This window comes from Pollachius pollachius, assembly GCF_949987615.1.
Source record: "Pollachius pollachius genome assembly, chromosome: 4".
Lineage (NCBI taxonomy): Eukaryota > Metazoa > Chordata > Actinopteri > Gadiformes > Gadidae > Pollachius > Pollachius pollachius.
Window position 1 is genome coordinate 8659911 of NC_136937.1, and position 19710 is coordinate 8679620.

Genomic DNA, 19710 nt, shown 5'->3' on the forward strand with positions numbered 1-19710 from the left:
CACGCGCAGACTGAGTCTGCGTGGGTGCCTGCGTTTGTGCGTGCGTGCGTGTGACGGTCTCTCTGGTTGGTGCCACTGCAGCTGCCTGCGCGATTCAACTCAATTCTCGCGCGGCGCCAGGAAGAAACATCCTAATAAATTCCTCGGCGCTCCCTCCTCGTATCCGTCTTTGATCTCCTGGAGGACGATCCTATTTGTAGTTCAGACGCTTCCCCACCCGACGTGCCGCGCGGGGTCTCTAAGGGCCTGCGTGCGGAAAGGCATTTATTAACATTTATTTACACATCTAAAGAGAGACGCATGTTGACCCTAGAACAATGTGTGCGCCAAAGCCTGTTTGCTGTTTGCTTCCTGCCCTCCTTAACAGAATATCAATAGCGGTGCGGAGAGCGGCAGGACAGGGGTAGAAATGAAAGATGTTCATTATTTGCTCTGGGAATCAATGTTTCCCAGGCGATGAGCGCGTGGCAAACACACAGCCACTGATCGACCGATCGCTGTTTCCCCGCCCACCGCCCCAGACCAGACCCCGGGAAAGGCCTGAGCCGCTGTCCGTCAGGTCCAGCGCCGCGGCAACTGATAGGCCCGGCTGCCCACGACAGGTGGCCCCCTCAGAGGTGGGTGCGGCCGACGCAGGGAGCGAGCTAAGCTACGCTCGCTATGTGAAGTTATGTCGTGTGTGTGTGTGTGTGTGTGTGTGCGTGTGTGTGTGTGTGTGTGTGTGTGTGTGTGTGCGTGTGTGTGTGTGTGTGCGAGAGGGCTCATTTCGTTTAAACATCAACATACACACACACACCGATACACCACAATCAACAACAACAGTTGTTCATTAACAGGTCCTATCCCTTATAGCCTGTCCAATGCCCCCTTCTCTTGTTATTCAGCATTGACTGAGTGCCCTGTAGCCTGCCTGTAAACAGTGCACCTGGTTTCAGATGGAGGATGAGGTGAACCCATCACCCAGGTCCAAGGCTCGCTATACAGGCCAGGTCCGGCTCTGCTCCGCCCGCTACAGGTGGGTGGATGCCCCTCATGGGATGTGTGACTGGAGGAGGACTCTGGGAATACCGACCAAACCAGCACACACTTAAAGGTGACGTATTATACCACCAGGTGTGAGTGTGGTTAGTCGTTACAAGCCGTTTAGAAAATCTGCCTCTTCTGACATCCCAGGTGGGTGTGTCCACCTAGATGTGTGCTGGATAGATCAGTCTACCAGCCTACCCGGTGGACTGTAGCAAACGTTGCTCATCTATCTGTCAGACATCTAGGTGGACACACCCACTTGTGATGTCAGAAGAGGTCGATTTTCAAAACGGCCCACTCCCACCTGATGGTATAATATGTCAACTTTAATCCAGTTATTCGGTAAAAGATGGCGGGATACCGTATAAATAGATGAGATGTTCTCTGGACTGTTTGGAAAGCTGGGATGTGGATATTGTTTTGTTGGGTCTGTTTAGGGTAACAACATGTGACATTTATTCCCTCAGTTATAACCCTTACGATGGACCCAATGAGCACCCTGAAGCAGAGCTCCCCCTGGTGGCGGGAAAGTACCTCTACGTGTACGGGAACATGGACGACGATGGGTTTTATGAAGGTGAGGAGAAAAGAGTCTGATCAAGTTTGCAGATCAGCGTTAACTCTTTTGTTTCTGTTGGGAGAAATAGGACCTTTCAGAGCTGCATCATCACTCATTAATCATGATCAAACACTCTTTGATTACCTCAATTATATTGGCTGAATTGTTTAAAAGTGCTGTATCTAATCAAATTTCTGTCTGTCTAGACTAAAGTCATAAACATACTGGTAGAGTATAATTTAATATTGTTTCCCTATCAGATTAACGAGTTATTCTATATGTGGTCACCCCTACTTCTCATGAAACCAGTTAATAAACATCAAATCTTACATCAAAATTATTATAAATATTGGTTCACAATGCCAGTTACCCAAAAATCATATTTCTGTTTAAAACATATTAGTCGTTCTACGATCCACAACACATTGATTCGATTTTGTTAGTTTGTTGACTAAAATAATAGCGTAATTCAGAAAAAACTGGTTTAGAATCGGGCATGGTAACGAGGCAGGCACACCAATGACAGGAGGGAATGCTGACACCCGGTGTGTGTGGATGTGTGGAGCTTGGGCCTGTGTAGCGATTGATATTTATGGCTGTATCCGAGGGAGGCTTAGGCTTCCAAGACACTGATAGTATAACAACACTTTACATAACATTGCTCGTTATAACCAGCACACTCATCGCTTAAAGCTTAAACATTTTTTATCATTAAGTAGCCATGGGTTGTAACTATGGAAATAAAACCTCCCCTTCTCAGCCCAAAATGCATTAAAAAATATGTTCAGTGTTCAATTCGGCCTGAAACATGGGGTTGGCTAAGACTTTAAATCGTTATCTTTTATACCGTTTCGAAAATTATCTTCGCATTCTTCATCTCCTTCCACGTGCGCAACAGAACAGTGTCGGATGGTACAATAATATGCAGATAATAAACAGTGTCTCGGTGCCAAGATCACCAAAAAGAACTCCACATTAGTTGTATTAACAGCCAATTAAATTGATCTTGTGTCTAATCACATTAGCATGGTGGCGGCTTCTCCATTGGTGGCTCCTCTTAATCACATTAGCTATTGTTGCCAGCTTAGTCTTGGGGAGCAGTAGCAGAAGTACCGTCTGGGAGGCAGACTGCCTTGCCATCTAAAGAAGGGCCCCTTTGTTTCCTACTGGAGCCATATTGACTTGTTTCCTAGGGCGAGGGCCGCTATGTTTACTACTGGAGTCACACTGCCTTGCTTCCTAGAGGAGGGCCCCTATGTTTACTAATGGAGTCACTCTGTGTTTGCCAGTGAAGGGGACAGCTGGGGGCCCCAAAACCAGACTGGTGTTATGATGGGGCCCTTGGTTCCTATTAGTCTGATGAGTACTAATTCAATGAATGCACTCCCACTGTCACACACACACACACACACACACACACACACACACACACACACACACACACACACACACACACACAAACACACAATAATAGCTGCAATTGCACATTGAACACAATTAAGCATTACATTTGTCTTTGAAGATAAATGTGTATTTTTACACCTTTGTCTTGTGTTTTGCTCTTTTATGATGTAAAAAGATGGGTCAACATGAGTCAGTAAGGCTTGGGATCAGGTAAATAGCTCGCTGTTGAAGTCTCAGCTCTCTAGCCTCATACAATCTCAGCTTGTGTTGACATTTCTCCCTCTGAAATGAAAGGCAAACAGGTGTTGACCGGGCGGGGGTTTATAGTAAGACGACCTGGCTCGGAAGGCTCAGGTGACAGGGTTACTATGACAGCAGTTATGAGCGTTTCAGAGAGAAGTCCTTGAGCAGCAGAACACTGAACGGCAACGTGCTCAGGGTTGCTGGGCTGTAATGAAAAACGGTGGCACTCTGATCAATAGAACGCTGCAGGCGAAAGAAATCAACTGTCATTTGGAATCAACAGTAGACAGACAGCAGAGCTTCAACATTAGATAAATGGTACCCTGACAATTACAAATATTTGGCTTTTGGATGTATATCGGTGCGTAAAGATCAAATGCCTACGACGGATGAGTAGGATTGGTTTTTCCTCATTGACTCATCGTTTCCAAACAATTTGAAAGGTTTCCCTGTCATCAGGGTTAGGATTTCTTTCCCAAATGATCAGTTGGGTGTTTCCAGTGGCAGATGTATTGAACTTGAACTTGCCCTGTAATGCCGTATCTGTCCTCCAGGGGAGCTGCTGGACGGCCAACGGGGACTGGTCCCCTCCAACTTCGTGGAGTTCGTCCAGGACAAGGAGAAGCTCGCCATCCAGGCCGGGGACGAGGGGGAGGAGCTAGGCCAGCCGGGCCACGCCCCCTTGTGCATCATGGGTGTGGACAGCGGGGGCGGCGGCGGCGGCGGCACCCTAGACGGCGGCGTCCTGTGCTCGTCCAACGCGCTGGGCCCCTGCAGCAACGGCACCGAGGAGGGGCCCCCGGACCCCGAGGACCTAGCGGAGGACGTGGTGCCTTACCCCCGGCGGATCAACCTCATCAAGCAGCTGGCGCGCAGCGTCATCGTGGGCTGGGACCCGCCCCTGGTGTCGCGCGGCTGGAGCGGCGGCATGTCGGGCTACGCCGTGCTGGTGGACGGCGAGCTGAGGGCCACCGTGGCCCTCGGGGGCCGCACCAAGTGCCTGCTGGAGAAGCTGGACCTGGACGGCTGTGTGCACCGCGTGTCGGTCCAGAGCACCACCGACCGCGGACCCTCGGACGAGCTGCGCTGCACGCTGCTGGTCGGCGCCAACGTGGTGGTGGCGCCGTGCGGGCTGCGCGTGGACGACATCCAGCGCGACACGGCCGAGCTCTCCTGGCTGCCCAGCAACAGTAACTACGGCCACACCATCTTCCTGGACGGCGTGGAGCACGCGGCGGTGAAGCCGGGCCGCTGCCGGCTGCGCTTTGTCAACCTGAAGGCCATGACGGTGTACAAGGTGACGGTGGTGGCGAGGCCGCACCAGGTGCCATGGCAACTGCCACTGGAGCAGAGGGAGAAGAAGGAGGCCGGGGTGGAGTTTTGCACCCTAGCGGCGGGTCAGTTTTGCTTCCTGTTTACTTATCCCGATGTACAGGGTGTATGCTAACTTTCTGATTGACATGATGTGTTTTACTTTGTGAGGCACAGGATTCTCCTTCCTGTTTACCTCTTGATATGCAGCGTGTTTTCTACTTCCTAGTTACTTCCTGGAATACAGATTTCTACTTCCTGTTTACGTCCTCATACACAGGGCTCTTTTTTTTTTGGTACTGTTCAAATAGTGTGTTGTTTATGTCGAGAGTGTCACTTTGTCACTTTTACGTTGCTTGCATTGTGTGTTGCAGAATCACGTTTGAGAAATATGTGGAAAATCCAATGACACCGCATCACAATATACAGAATATGTTTGCCACCCTATGTGGACTCTTTTGTTACTTGCAAGATGGGATAGTAAGGATTCCACTTACAATGCTGTGTTAAGAAACATTACCTTACATTGTTTTTATTGATTTCTGTCTAGGTCCAACACCATATTGCAGAACAGGTCAGAATATGCATCTGCCCTGGGGTTAGTTTACTAAAAGCATCTTAGGCTCATGTTGAGTGCATTAGATACAGATCACATGTTGCCATGAGAAAGACAGACTGGAATATACAGTGACAAGACACTGGTAGCTCACCACCAAACCTGGGCACAATCGTATAATGCAGAAAATATGGAATTCATTATTCCATGTGGAATAATCTCTTTTTTTTAATGAGACTTATTTCAATTTTGACCGACAGCACAACTTTTAATCACCTCACCTACTATATATGTGGCATATTGAATACAACACAAGCCTAACACACATAATCAGTAAAGCGAAATACAATTTTGCTCATGTTTGCTCATTGCATCGTGCACATCACGACTCAGATCACTATCCTCGATGTCATCCGCTATGATGTTTTCCAAGTCGAATCACTCAGCACCGCCTCAAACAATGGACACTAAAAAAAGGAATGCTTTGTATAAAGCTTTCGCCTACCCTCCCTCGCTGCTCACTGAGCAAACCCACATTGTACCATGAGTGTCTGCCTGGATGCAGCCTCCCCCTGTTTTGCATGACTTGGCCTTGCAGCCCTGGAGAGTGGAACACAACATCTACTCTAGGATGCTCTAACCTCTCTCTTCTAAACACATAATCTACTCTAGGATACTCTACCCTATCTGTCATAAACACAACATCTACTCTAGGCTGCTTTACTCTCTCTCTGTTGAACACATAATCTACTCTAAAATACTCTACCCTATCTCATATAAACACAAAATCTACTCTAGGATACTATACTCTCTCTGGTTCACACATAATCTACTTTAGGCTGCTCTTCTCTCTCTGGTTCACACATAATCTACTGTAGGCTGCTATTCTCTCTCTGCTGAACACATAATCTACTCAAGGCTGCTCTACTCTGCATAACACATAACCTACACGAGGATGCTTTTAGGAAGGTGTAGGAGATTTCTTCTAGTTAAATGTAGGTCTTTCTTATGTGTTATCTTTCTTCCCTTATATCCTTCGATATTTAAATCCATTTCCTTCCAAATATCCCCCATCACAACTTGATTCCTCCTGAATGCTCACTACCATCCCATGTCCCCAGCATGGGCCCCTGTTGTATCGCATATGTACCAAAACCGACCAGAACCGCCATCTCCTTCACAAAACCTGATTCCAACCTCTGCTGCTAGTGCACAATGCATGGTGACCGTGGTGTGCTTCATCTATCCTCCTCTATTGTATGCAGTATGAACACACAAACACCGACATGGGTACTGACAGCTGCTCTCTCGTTGCTCTGTCCCAGGCCCTCCTCTGGCACCTCAGGAGGTGCAGGTGTTGTGCGGACAGGCGCCCGGAGTCCTGCAGGTGCACTGGAAGCCCCCGCCCCTCTCCCCTACCGGGACGTCCAACGGGGCCAACGTCATCGGTTACGTAGTCTGCACCAAAGGACAGAGGGTGAGCTGGGGGGGGGGGGGGGGGGGGGGGGTTGGGTTCCACTGCGAACGTGGATTTCCGTGTCAGCCCGGTTTAGGAGGAGGAGGAGGGAGGAGGGGGTGGAAGGACTTTGAGGAGCTGTCTCCGGCAGGGATGTCAAAACATTGTGCAAGGTTGACAGCTTCGCGTCCGCAGCCGTGATTCATTTCCCCTGAGTTTACGTAATAGAGGCGGTGAGAGTGTTATAAAGATGCGGCACGCAGGAATGGAATATCAGAGCCTCCGTTCTGCTTCTCGATGTAAACATTAAGATATTGGATTTTAAAGATTGCATGGGGTACTGGAGTACTTTATAGGGATGCTAGTGTGTAGCCGTTATGATGACGCCTGCTGTGTCTGACTGCTCTCAGTTCATTTACATATACACGCCATGTGCACAACACTGGCCTCTAGCTGTAGTAATGTGCCATCACAAGCCTCTCACTTTTAACATGCATTCCGTTCAAAATGTATTGGTGGGTTAATAAATGTCATAGTTTATACCAGGAGTACACACCATTAGATATTATAGATAGCTCAGTCTTCATTGAGCAGACAAATTGTAACGCAATGTCTGGATTCTGATGGAATCATATTACGTTTGACGCCGAATGAATTCTAAACTACATTCAATGTTTTTAAGGGTTACATGTTATACCATCAGGTGTGAGTGTGATTAGCCATGACAAACTGTTTTCGAAATCTTTCTCCTCTGACATCGCAAGTGGGCGTGTCCACCTAGATGTATAACGATAGATGAACAACGTTTGCTACAGTCCACTGGGTAGGCTGTTAGACTGATCTATCCAGCCCACATCTAGGTGGACACACCCACTTGTTGTGATGTCAGAAGAGGCAGATTTTCAAAACGGCTTGAAATGGCTAATCACACCGGTGGTATAAAATGTCATCTTTAGCGTATGTTCCTATACATGAAAGTTTTGTTTGTTTATTACAACTGAATAGTTACACAGAATAGATACATTAACAATAGCGGCCTGTTTCGAAGATGGACGATTAAAAAAAAAAACAACACTTTGCGCTAATGCTAATGCTAACACTGCTGTCGTTGCCGTGGTGACCCTGCGGAGCAGATCGCCGAGGTGCTGTACCCGCTGGCCGACTACGTCAGCGTGGAGCTGACCCGCATCCAGTGTCTGGAGGCGCGCGAGGTCATCGTCAGAACTCTGTCCGCCCAGGGGGAGTCTCAGGACTCGCCCGTCGCCCTCATCCCAAACAACCTGCTGGTGCCTCCCCCGCCCGGACCCCCGCCCCTGGCGCTGACGCTGCGCCCCCACAGCGGACCTCCCGGCCCCCCGCCTCCTCTACAGCACCCCCACCAACACCCGCCGCAACCCCACCCCCGCCCCCAAAGCTCACAGAGCCTGCCCCGCCCCCACGCCCAGAATCAGCACCCACCCCACCCGCAACCGACCCAGGCCCACCCCCACGGACAGACTCTGCCCCAGCCCCGCCAGCCCCACGCCGGGGAGCCCCACCCCGGGGGTCCGCACCCTGGGGGACAACACCCCGGGGGTCCGCACCCTGGGGGTCCGCATCCTGGGGGTCCGCACCCTGGGGGTCCGCACCCTGGGGGTCCGCACCCTGGGGGACAACACCCTGGAGGTCCACACCCTGGGGGTCCGCACCCTGGAGGTCAACACCCTGGGGGTCAACACCCTGGGGGTCCGCACCATGGGGTGCCACACCCCGGCGGCCCACAGGGGCACCCCCACCCCCAAGGCCAACCCCGGCCCCCCAACTGTCAGCCGCAGCCCTTGCACCTGCAGCCGCACCAGGGCCTGAGGCCCCAGCACCGGCTGCCCCTGATCCCCCACCCCCACCCCCTGCCCAAGCGACCAGTAAGTGCCAGAGACCTGGAAGCCAAAGAGCACGGCGGCGCCGGCCCCCCGCCCAGCGGATGGGACCCCCCGCGGATGGCCCCGGGCCCCCAGGGACAGGCCGGTGCGTGGGACCAGGCGCGGATGGCTCCCCCGCAGGTACACACCCTGGAGCCGCCCCCGTCGGCCAACCCCCGCTCCCCCTCCCCGCAGAGGATCCTGCCCCAGCCGCGGGGCACCCTGATCCCGGACACCGTGGCCAAGGCCATCGCCCGCGAGGCGGCGCAGCGCGTGGCGGCGGAGAGCGGGAAGGTATTCTGACGCTGGAGTGCACCGCGTTGACCCGCGGCTCAATGTGGTGCGACGCTGTTCAGTGTAGCACAACGCGCTGCTGTGTAGCATGACACGCTAGTCTGTAGCACCACACGCTGCTGTGTAGCGTGACACGCTGGTCTGTAGCACCACACCCTGCGGTGTAGCACAACACGCTGCTCTGTAGCACAACACGCTGCGGTGTAGCATGACACGCTAGTCTGTAGCACAACACGCTAGTCTGTGGCACAACACGCTAGTCTGTAGCACAACACGCTGCGGTGTAGCATGACACGCTAGTCTGTAGCACAACACACTGCTCTGTAGCACAACACGCTGCTCTGTAGCATGATAGGCTAGTCTGTAGCACCACTTGCTGCTCTGTAGCATGATAGGCTAGTCTGTAGCACCGCACGCTGCTCTGTAGCATGACACGCTAGTCTGTAGCACAACGCGCTGCTCTGTAGCATGACTAGCTGCTCTGTAAGTCCTCACAGTTAATGCTCCCCATAAGTGTTTCACATCGAAGAGGGAAACAACCTCAGAAACGGACTTCTCACAACGAAAGCACATCTAATCATAATCCCCCTCAGCCGTTGACTGCAGTTCACTCCGCTAGTTTCAACTTGAATTAAAAAGGGTATGAAACTCCATAAACATTGAATCCTCTTTATACATAGGATATTTTGTTCAAAGGATTTATGATGAAGATGCCACTCAATTCTACACACTGCACCGTTAATTGCAACGTTTTGCATTGGTCATTATTATCTGGTTACTATTGATTGTGCCCACACCGCGAAAAGTAGAAGAGCTTGTTTGCCGGTATTTTCCGAAAAATAAATGCATCCAATTTAATAATCTTCCTTCTTCATGTCCTTCCCTCTCTTTATCTTCCATTCTTTTCCATCTCTCTTTCTGTCCTTCTTTCGTTCTCTCTTCCTCTCTTCCTCTCCTTTCCTTCTTCCCCCCCCCCCCCCCCCCCCCCCCAGGGCGACAGGAGGCAGCAGGGGGGATACGGCGAGCAGCCCTTCCACCAGCGCCACTCGGACGAGGAAGAAGAAGACGAGGAAGGCTTGGCACGTGGACGTCGGAGGGGGCCCTCGGTCGACGAGTTCCTCAGAGCCTCTGAGCTGGGCCGGCCGGTAAGAACCGCCACCAGGAAATGACTGCACTGCCCCCCCCGAGCCAATCACGGCTGAAACCGAACCCACACGGCTTCATTGTAATAGGATCCCCCTGCTGTTCTCATTAATTCACAATAGGCTTGACAACCAATAAGTTATCTTACCAGCTAATCCCCAATTTGCTGCTTTGACCCTAATACGGTCTAATTTCATCTTATCTTATTACAGAGAAGAGAGCTTCCTAACGACTTTATGAAGTGTTTATGAAGTGCTCTGTAGCGACAAAGACCTAATTCTACCATAGATCCATTACATAGAGCCATCTTTAGTAGCCCAATCTACTGTACCAGGCGGTACAGCAAGCAACAGGCCGGTCACACGACTAGACCAAGAAAAGGTTACCGTGAGGAAGGGTTAAGGTTAAGGTTGTTGGGTTAGGGGGGGTCCTTATTGGGGGGGTCCCTATGAGGTACCGGCGCAGGTAGGATCCACGTGCACCTCGGAGGACGCACACACACACCCAGGTTCCGTTCGTTTTGGGGGGGGTCACGTATTTGTGTGTGGTTGGGGGCGTGAATGCGTGGATGCCTTTTTTCTTTGTTTTATGTTTTGTTCTGTCGCACGTTACATGTGTACACACGTTGTCCGTCTGTGTCGTGTGTGTGTGTGTGTCTGCGTGTTGCGCGGCGCGCGTGTGTGCGTGTTGTCCGCGTCGCGTTCGTTGTCGTCGCATGTGTGTCCACGTACTTGTACACTGTCACTTGTGTATACGGCAGCCTCACTATAGTCACAGTGAGGAGTACCACAGCGAGAGCAGTCGGGGCTCCGACCTGTCGGACATCCTGGAGGAGGACGAGGAAGAGCTGTACTCGGAGATGCAGCTGAACGACGAAGGTAGACGACGCAGCTCACACCACGCTCTCAAGGTACAAGTAACAGCCCTTCTTCCTGCCAAAATTTGTTACCTCCATTCAGAGGCTTTTATTTTTTTGGTCACTTTTCACGGTCACTTCCCTCCTCACGGCTTGTTTTGTTTTTTTGCTGCATGAATTGCTCTCCCCTTTTTGACATGGAAATGTACAAGAATTGCTTCTGTTGAAATAAAAACATGCTTAACGATACTGCTTCTCTCCTGATGTTGCTTTGTTTTACTTTGAAATGGTAATTTCTTTTCTTGTGTGCTTGTGCGTGTGTGTTTGTGTGTGTCTGTGTGTGTGTGTGTGTGTGCTTTGTTTGTCCGGGGTGGGGCGGGTTAAACTGAGCGAGTGCTTACATGTGTGTCTGTCCGTGCATGTGTGCACATGTCTGTGTGTGTGTGTCTGTTTGTGTGTGTGTGTGTGTGTGTCTGGGTGTCTGTGTCATCACATATGTGAGCACGCACATATGACTTTGGGTAAATGGCGGTGTGTGTATCTCTGTGTCGGTGTTTGTGTGTGTTGCAGGCTGGCAGCTCGCCGGGAGGGCGACACGACCGGGAGAACGGAAGACGAGGCCCCCAGGGCCCCCGTGGCGGGCCCCAGCCCCAGAGACGGCCCCTCATGGTCCCCTCTATTGGTCAGTTGCAAGGTGGCCCGCCCAGGAGGAGGGGGACAGATAGAGAGATGGAGAGAGGGAGTGTGGTCGAGAGAGATAGAGAGGGAGTGTGGTCGAGAGAGAGATAGAGAGAGGGAGTGTGGTCGAGAGAAAGAGAGAGAGATGGAGAGAGGGAGTGTGGTCAAGAGAGAGATGGAGAGATGGAGAGAGGGAGTGTGGTCGAGAGAGAGATGGAGAGAGGGAGTGTAGTCGAGAGAGAGATGGAGAGAGGGAGTGTGGTCGAGAGAAAGAGAGAGAGATGGAGAGAGGGAGTGTGGTCGAGAGAGAGATAGAGAGAGGGAGTGTAGTTGAGAGAGAGATAGAGAGAGGGAGTGTGGTTGAGAGAGAGATAGAGAGAGGGAGTGTGGTCGAGAGAGAGATAGAGAGAGGGAGTGTGGTCGAGAGAAAGAGAGAGAGATGGAGAGAGGGAGTGTGGTCGAGAGAGAGATAGAGAGATGGAGAGAGGGAGTGTGGTCGAGAGAAAGAGAGAGAGATGGAGAGAGGGAGTGTGGTCGAGAGAAAGAGAGAGAGATGGAGAGAGGGAGTGTGGTTGAGAGAGAGATAGAGAGAGGGAGTGTGGTCGAGAGAGAGATAGAGAGAGGGAGTGTGGTCGAGAGAAAGAGAGAGAGATGGAGAGAGGGAGTGTGGTCGAGAGAGAGATAGAGAGAGGGAGTGTGGTTGAGAGAGAGATAGAGAGAGGGAGTGTGGTTGAGAGAGAGATAGAGAGAGGGAGTGTGGTCGAGAGAGATAGAGAGAGGGAGTGTGGTCGAGAGAAAGAGAGAGAGATGGAGAGAGGGAGTGTGGTTGAGAGAGAGATAGAGAGAGGGAGTGTGGTCGAGAGAGAGATAGAGAGAGGGAGTGTGGTCGAGAGAAAGAGAGAGAGATGGAGAGAGGGAGTGTGGTCGAGAGAGAGATAGAGAGAGGGAGTGTGGTTGAGAGAGAGATAGAGAGAGGGAGTGTGGTTGAGAGAGAGATAGAGAGAGGGAGTGTGGTCGAGAGAGATAGAGAGAGGGAGTGTGGTCGAGAGAAAGAGAGAGAGATGGAGAGAGGGAGTGTGGTTGAGAGAGAGATAGAGAGAGGGAGTGTGGTCGAGAGAGAGATAGAGAGAGGGAGTGTGGTCGAGAGAAAGAGAGAGAGATGGAGAGAGGGAGTGTGGTCGAGAGAGAGATAGAGAGAGGGAGTGTAGTTGAGAGAGAGATAGAGAGAGGGAGTGTGGTCGAGAGAGAGATAGAGAGAGGGAGTGTGGTCGAGAGAAAGAGAGAGAGATGGAGAGAGGGAGTGTGGTCGAGAGAAAGAGAGAGAAGGAGAGAGGGAGTGTGGTCGAGAGAAAGAGAGAGAGATGGAGAGAGGGAGTGTGGTCGAGAGAAAGAGAGAGAGAGAATTTGAGACACAGAGAGAGAGAGAGAAAGAGTTTCTTTCGAGAAAGAGAAAGGGAGAGACACAGAGAGAGAGTGAGAGAGAGAGAGAGAAAGAGAGAGAGAGAGAGAGAGAGAGAGAGAGAGAGAGAGAGAGAGAGAGAGATTGTTTTTGAGAGAGAGTGAAAGAGTGGTATTGGGTTGTGCTTGAGTGTGGCTGAGTGTGACTCTGCTTTTGATGTTCTATGTGCCCCCCCACCCACCCTTCCCACCCCCACTCGCCACTCTGTGTTGCGCTGTTAGAAACAAACAAACAAACAAACAGCAAACCAAAGGAAAAGCACCACCTCCATCCTTGTGTCTCCGATCACCTCTCTCTCTGTCTGTAGCACCACGCCCATCCCACCTGCCCCCACTAACACGTGTACGGGATATTAGCGGACTGCAACACAGCCAGTTGGCCAGTACAGCCAATAGACAGCATGGATGTTGTCCCACTGGTGCGCATACCTCTCACCTTATAACCATTTGGTTTTCGTTTTAGTCCTTATTCTAAAGATCCAAAAGTTTCCGGTTCCATTTTCACTATCAACGATCAGACTCAACCCAAACAGGAAGTGCAGAAGCCCTGAACAGGAAGGACCCGTCGTTTTCCCTTTTTTTTGCGATTTTACCGTCGACTTCTTGACCAAGTGTGCCCCTCTCTCTTGACCCCCTCCTCCTCCTTACCCCTGCCCCTCCCCCAAACTCCGCCTCCTCCTCTCTGATTGGTTCTTTCCCCCCTCGTAGAGATAACCACTGAGTGTAGTGGTGAGGGAAAGCTCTGTCCGGGCCAGGAGGACGGTTACTGTGGCAGGGTAGCTGGCCACAGGACCCGGCCGCCACACAGGCACGCCGCAGCCACCCGCGCTCCGTATGGTACGTCCCCCCGCCCCAAAACCCCTACTGCCTCCCCCCACCGGCGCCCCTCTTCACTCCCTTCACCGACTCCGATGCAACTGAAACAACGTCAAAAGTGATAATAATAATGTTAATAATAATAATAATGGCACCCGCGACTCTGGGACCCGCGTGCCACTTATGTTATACCGTAATGATTATTATTATGCTTACAGTTGCTCAGCATGACTCACTGCACTGAGATGCCCGATCCCCCCCCCCACCCCGATCCCACTCCCACCACCACCACCACCACCACCACCACCCCCCAACTCTACTGGCAAGCCGTTCCCCTCCCAGTACCCCCCTCACTCTTTCAAAGGACCATTCCAAGATGGCCACTCTTGATGCTGATGACATGAGCTGACTTGATTGGTTGACTGCTCAGAGAATGCCCTCCTCACTGCACTGAACTCCAGGCGTCTGCTGAGCCCACTCGCCTATTGTAGGTTGGCCAGGCCCACTAGCGCCTCATGTTGTTGTTGTTGTTATTACGGGTGTATTGCATGACCGGTTGTATGAGGATTGTTAAGGAGTTAGCTTTAGAAAAGTGCTTGTGCCGTCGCTGTTTTTGTTTTTGTGAAAACACAGCAAGGTTTTGGCTGTGTATACAAATCCCTGTAAAATATAAATATTGATATATATATGCAGATAGATACAACAATACAGTCAACAAAGTGATGAGGTGATATAAATGTGAAATACATTATTGAAAAGAGTCAAATTGAAACCATTTAATTCCTTTAGCTGCTTTCATAAAATAAGATGTATGATGTACTGTTATAAGATTTTATAACAGGATTAACCTTTTTACCTTCCATCGTAAAAACGTAACCTTTTTACGATTGGAAGGTAACCTTTGGACTGTTCATTAGTAGAACAGTCCAAATGTTTCTGATCGTTTCTATGGTCTTCAATATGCCAAGATAGAGTGATAGATAAATAATGAAACACCCCTGACTTTCATATTGATTGCAATTTGACAGTAAAGTCAGGCACATGCTCAATAAGTTCTGGTTTGGATCAAGGTGTTGGCCAACACTCGCAGTTGTGAAATGATGTGCAATTTAAAAGTGGTGTACTCTGTCTCTGTAGCAACCACTCAATAGGATAAGTGGTTTGTAATCAAACAATTACATATAGACCTTAATTACTGGATAATTATATTATTGAATTATGCCAGTGACTATGTCACACATATTTGTACACACCTGTTAGATAGAGAAGTAGCTTGTTGTTTTGATCTATTTCAATGGGATTTAATATACATTTAAATCAAATAACCTCGCTCAAATTGGCCTCAAAGTTCAAAAATTGCTTTCTAATGAATAATTAGGACGTGAGCCTGTGATATGTTCTTTTCACAGTGATGGGTCAATAGTAGATAGATAGTGTAGTGTACAGAAATGACTCCTGTTAAAGCCCACAACCACAGTTGTATGAGTCTATAGGAATATGCACGTGAGTCTTGTTTGTGTTGCTGATGCCACAGTCTCTGTTGTGTGTCCACCTCCATGTATCACGCCAATGTAAAACATCATTGTGTGTCTTGCCCTTATACATCACCCACTCACCTGGAATTGCCAAAATAGCATGTGTCCGCTTTTTGTGCGTTTGCTTGAGTGTGAGTGTGTGTGTGTGTGTGTGTGTGTGTGTGTGTGTGTGTGTGTGTGTGTGTGTGTGTGTGTGTGTGTGTCGATGTGCATACATGCAAGTGTGTGTGTGTGCATAAGTGCGTGTGTGTGTGTATGCGCCCGTATGTGTGAGTGTGTGGGTACCTTTTAGGTGTGTTTTGATGTGATTGCGTTGACGATGCATGCATGCAGACTGAGCCTAGTGTGTGGGTCCCTCATGCGGTGGTGCATGGGAACGAAAAGGCGTGCTTCCATCCTGCTGCACAGAGCATGTGGAACGTAGACAATACCGGCATAGGACATGTGTGGGACGTGTGTGTCTCTCTATATGCCCGTGCACATGCATAGCACCTAAGATGAACGGAGCAGAAAGAAACATTTATAAGACATAAACTGAACAGTGATTTAGTTGTGCCAGGTAAGAAATGTTTCTAATATCTTTCTACTTGTTTTATTTCTGCATATGCTACTTGCTATGACGCTGAATTTTAAAGGGTCCCATATTATTCCACCAGGTGTGAGTGTGGTTAGCCATGACAAGCCGTTTTGAAAATATGCCTCTAGTGACATCACAAGTGTGCGTGTCCACCTAGACGTGTGCTGGATAGATCCGTCTACCAGCCTACCCAGTGCACTGTAGCAAACGTTGCTCATCGTCATACATCTAGGTGGACACACCCACTTGGGATGTCACTAGAGGCATATTTTCAAAACACCTTGGACCTTTAAATTGCATTGCAAAAGACATTTTCTAGCCCGGTCTGTATCCGGGGGGGGGGTTTCCTATGGAAAGGGAGGAGTGATGAAGTCTTGGCGTTTATGTCTGCTTGCTGTGTTAAAGACGGGGGCCACCGGGAGAGGGAGCGACGTTCCCCGCCGTACTACAGCGACTCCAAGCCCGAGGAGTCCTTCCGGATCTTCGTGGCGCTGTTCGACTACGACCCACTCTCAATGTCCCCCAACCCCGACGCCGCCGACGAAGAGCTGCCCTTCAAAGAGGGCCAGATCATCAGGGTGAGTCGTCCATATATATATATACAGGTGAAACTCGAAAAATTTGAATATCGTGCAAAAGTTCATTTATTTCAGTAATTCTACTTAAAATGTGAAACATATATATTATATAGGCTCATTATATGCAAAGTGAGATATTTCAAGCCTTTATTTGTTATAAATCGATGATTATGGCTTACAGCTTCCGAAAACCCCAAACTCAAAATCTCAGAAAATTGGAATATTGTGAAAAGGTTCAATGTTGTAGGTTCAAAGTGTCACACTCTAGTCAGCTAATTGATCCAAATCACCTGCAAATGGTTCCTGAGCCTCTAAATGGGCTCTCAGTCTGGTTCAGTAGAATTCACACTCATGGGGAAGAGTGCTGACCTGACTAGTTGTGCAGAAAACCATCAGTGCTGTATCAAAGCACATTAATAGGAAGTTAAGTGGAAGGGAAAGGTGTTGAAGAAATAGGTGCATATTTAGATATGTATCTTTTTCGCATTTTGGTTTTGAAGCTGGCAAAGTCTCAATGGATTTAAAAACCTCTGATTCCAAAAGTGAGCTGGCTGAGAGCAGCATTAAAACGACCCACAACGAGATTACAACAAAGAAACAGACAGGAAGTATTACACCACACATATCCTCTTACGGCCCACTGAATCAGCTACAGGTCAATAAGATACCGAGCCATTGGCCGATACCTCCTGAGCTCCGTCTTCTGCAGGATTGATACAAATGGACGATAGGAAGCAAAGTCGATCCGTTTGGATGCGCTCTATCTGTTGAAGCTCCCCATCTGAACAGGCGATGGACAGAAAGGCTTTTTCCCATCATTCTGACCAGACATGAGGAACAGACATTGACAGGAAGTCATCAGAGCATAGTCCATTACGGCCTTGATTTCCCATTAAATGTATGTATATATATATATATATATATATATTTTGATACAACCAGTCCAGGGGAGTCTTGGCTCTATAATAATTCTAGGTCCAAAACATTATCGTGGATCTAAAACAGTAGGATCCACAACAATGGTTGCTGGGACTCAACCCAGAAACCATCGTGTGTTCAGTCCAAACACCCTAAAGGGCGCCACCAACGTCACCCACGCATTAGCCCCACTAGGGCTGAATGATTTGGGTAATAATCAAATTGCCATTATTTCGACAAATATTGACGATTTAGCATGCCATTTCTCTTTTAAAAGTTCCTTATGTTCTGTATTATTCACTAAACACAAGCAACAAATCATTCTATAGTATGACCAACACAGCATTGGAAGCAGTCATCATATAAACTGCTCTTTCCTTTAGGCCAGGTCTAAAAAAAATCGCAGCCTTTGCGATTTGCATATTCGTGTTCTATTACATTGCGATGTCGGTTTGAATTCGATAAACTGTTCAGCCCTAACCCCCACCCTCCCTCCGCCCACCCCCCCCACCCAGGTGTACGGGGATAAGGACACGGATGGCTTCTACCGGGGCGAGGTGTGCGGTCGAATGGGTCTGATACCCTGCAACATGGTGTCAGAGATCAGGGCCGAGGACGACGAGACGCTGGACCAGCTCATCAAGCAGGGCTTCCTGCCCCTCAACACGCCTATCGACCGGATAGGTACCGCACGCCGCCCTATGGAGGGGTTGTTTAGAAATGAATGGCCCTGTGAGAGAAGATAACTCTCATTTATGCACTTGGTGACATGTTACCAAGTGCAGATTTTCCAAACGGCTTGTAACGGCTAATCACACACACCGCCAGCGGTGTGTGTGTGTAGCCGTTACAAGCCATTTGGAAAATCTGCCTCTTCTGACATCACAAGTGGATGGTCCACCTAGATGTGGGCTGGATAGATCAGACTACCAGCTCTACCCAGTGGACCGTAGCAAACGTTGCTCATCTATCCGCCATACATTTAGGTGGACACGCCCACCTATGATGTCAGAAGAGGCAGAATTTCCAAACGGCTTGTAACGGCTAATCACACTCTCACCTGTAATATGTCACCTTTAATGTACTGTGAAGTACTGGTACTTACCCACTTTATAATTTATAATTGATATTGCTCATACTGTCTGTTTTTTTTGCCCTGTTTGTTTTGTTTGTCTTTATTTTAGCGCTTACTTTAGCGTCTATTTTTGTTTTCAGTAGTACTTTTAGATGTTATTGTATTGTATCTTATCCTGTGTTTTCCAATGCTGGGCTGTTGAAACAAAGGGATGCCCCCTCAGGGAGATTAATCAAGTTGTTATCTATCTATCTAGAATGTAGATCTGGAGTCATGAGCTAGTCATGTGACTTGAAACAGCTTGCATGATTGGCTTGTCGCTCTAGAGTGGATGCAGTGTTCAGAACCTCCGGAGGTGGTTAGGATCACGGTGGATGGCGTCTCTCTGCGTCCAACTGCTCCCCTCTTTTTAGACGGAGAAAACGTCTGTCTTTGCAATCACAATCACACCACCATATTAAAAGCAGGTTTTAAAGATGGATTCGTAACGCGTGTCTAAACAGGGCCCATGGAGGTCAAAGGAACATGAATAGGATGGTTTCATAATTATTAGGATTTGTGGTTTCCTTAAATTTGTTTTTTTATCATCATTTCTATTCTTCTTCTTCTTCTTCTTCTCCTTCCTCCTATTTTGAATTACTTTGATCATTCCAAATGCTACGTTACTTGTAAAGGTGGACAAACACAGCTATCCATTGCATAATTGTCTGGTGTGTTCTCTCAGAGCAAAACAGGCGCGGCCAGCGTAGAGACCAGGCTACTCGGAGGATGGTGGCCCTCTACGACTACGACCCCAGAGAGAGCTCCCCTAACGTTGACGTTGAGGTACTACACCCAGTAAGAGACAAGCACTGCGCCAGAGAGAGCTCCCCTTGTGTTGACGGAGGTGTTCTACACCCAGTATAAAATACGTAATGCTCCAGAGACGTTCACCTTGTGTTGACAGTGGGCTAATACAACCAGTAAAAGACACGCACTGCTCTATAGAGAGCTCCTCTTGTGTTGATGTTGGGGTACTACACCCTATATAAGACATAGAGGGCTCCAGAGCTTACTTCAGATCCCTGAGCCCTGGTGCTCCACTGAAAATGCTGCGTTGCCTCGCCATCACCGTCATGGTAACTCGCCTCAAATGTGCTCCACAGGGTGCGTCCAAAAGAACGTTTTAGGTACATCGAAAAACCATCAATGTGCAAAGAATGATATCCTAATTTACGAGTGAAAGTGGGGGAGAATTGAAACTCAGTGATTTTGGATGGAACCATCAAAAGCTGTGGAGCACCTTCCATTGATTATTACAGAAGCATTACACCAATGATTCTCTTCAAT

General features: G+C 49.1%; 1 protein-coding gene across 2 annotated transcripts in view; it reads left to right on the forward strand.

The window, feature by feature from the left end:
- rimbp2a (RIMS binding protein 2a) overlaps positions 1-19710 on the forward strand; it is a 57061-nt gene that overhangs the window by 30576 nt on the left and 6775 nt on the right. For both annotated transcript variants that reach the window (XM_079734114.1, XM_079734115.1), the window contains 12 exons: positions 454-617; positions 936-1015; positions 1494-1603; positions 3787-4629; positions 6425-6576; positions 7689-8747; positions 9740-9892; positions 10651-10800; positions 11317-11428; positions 16216-16388; positions 17822-17990; positions 19106-19206. In XM_079734114.1, the coding sequence (XP_079590240.1) occupies positions 454-617; positions 936-1015; positions 1494-1603; positions 3787-4629; positions 6425-6576; positions 7689-8747; positions 9740-9892; positions 10651-10800; positions 11317-11428; positions 16216-16388; positions 17822-17990; positions 19106-19206 (3266 nt within the window). The remainder of the gene's footprint in view (positions 1-453; positions 618-935; positions 1016-1493; positions 1604-3786; positions 4630-6424; positions 6577-7688; positions 8748-9739; positions 9893-10650; positions 10801-11316; positions 11429-16215; positions 16389-17821; positions 17991-19105; positions 19207-19710) is intronic.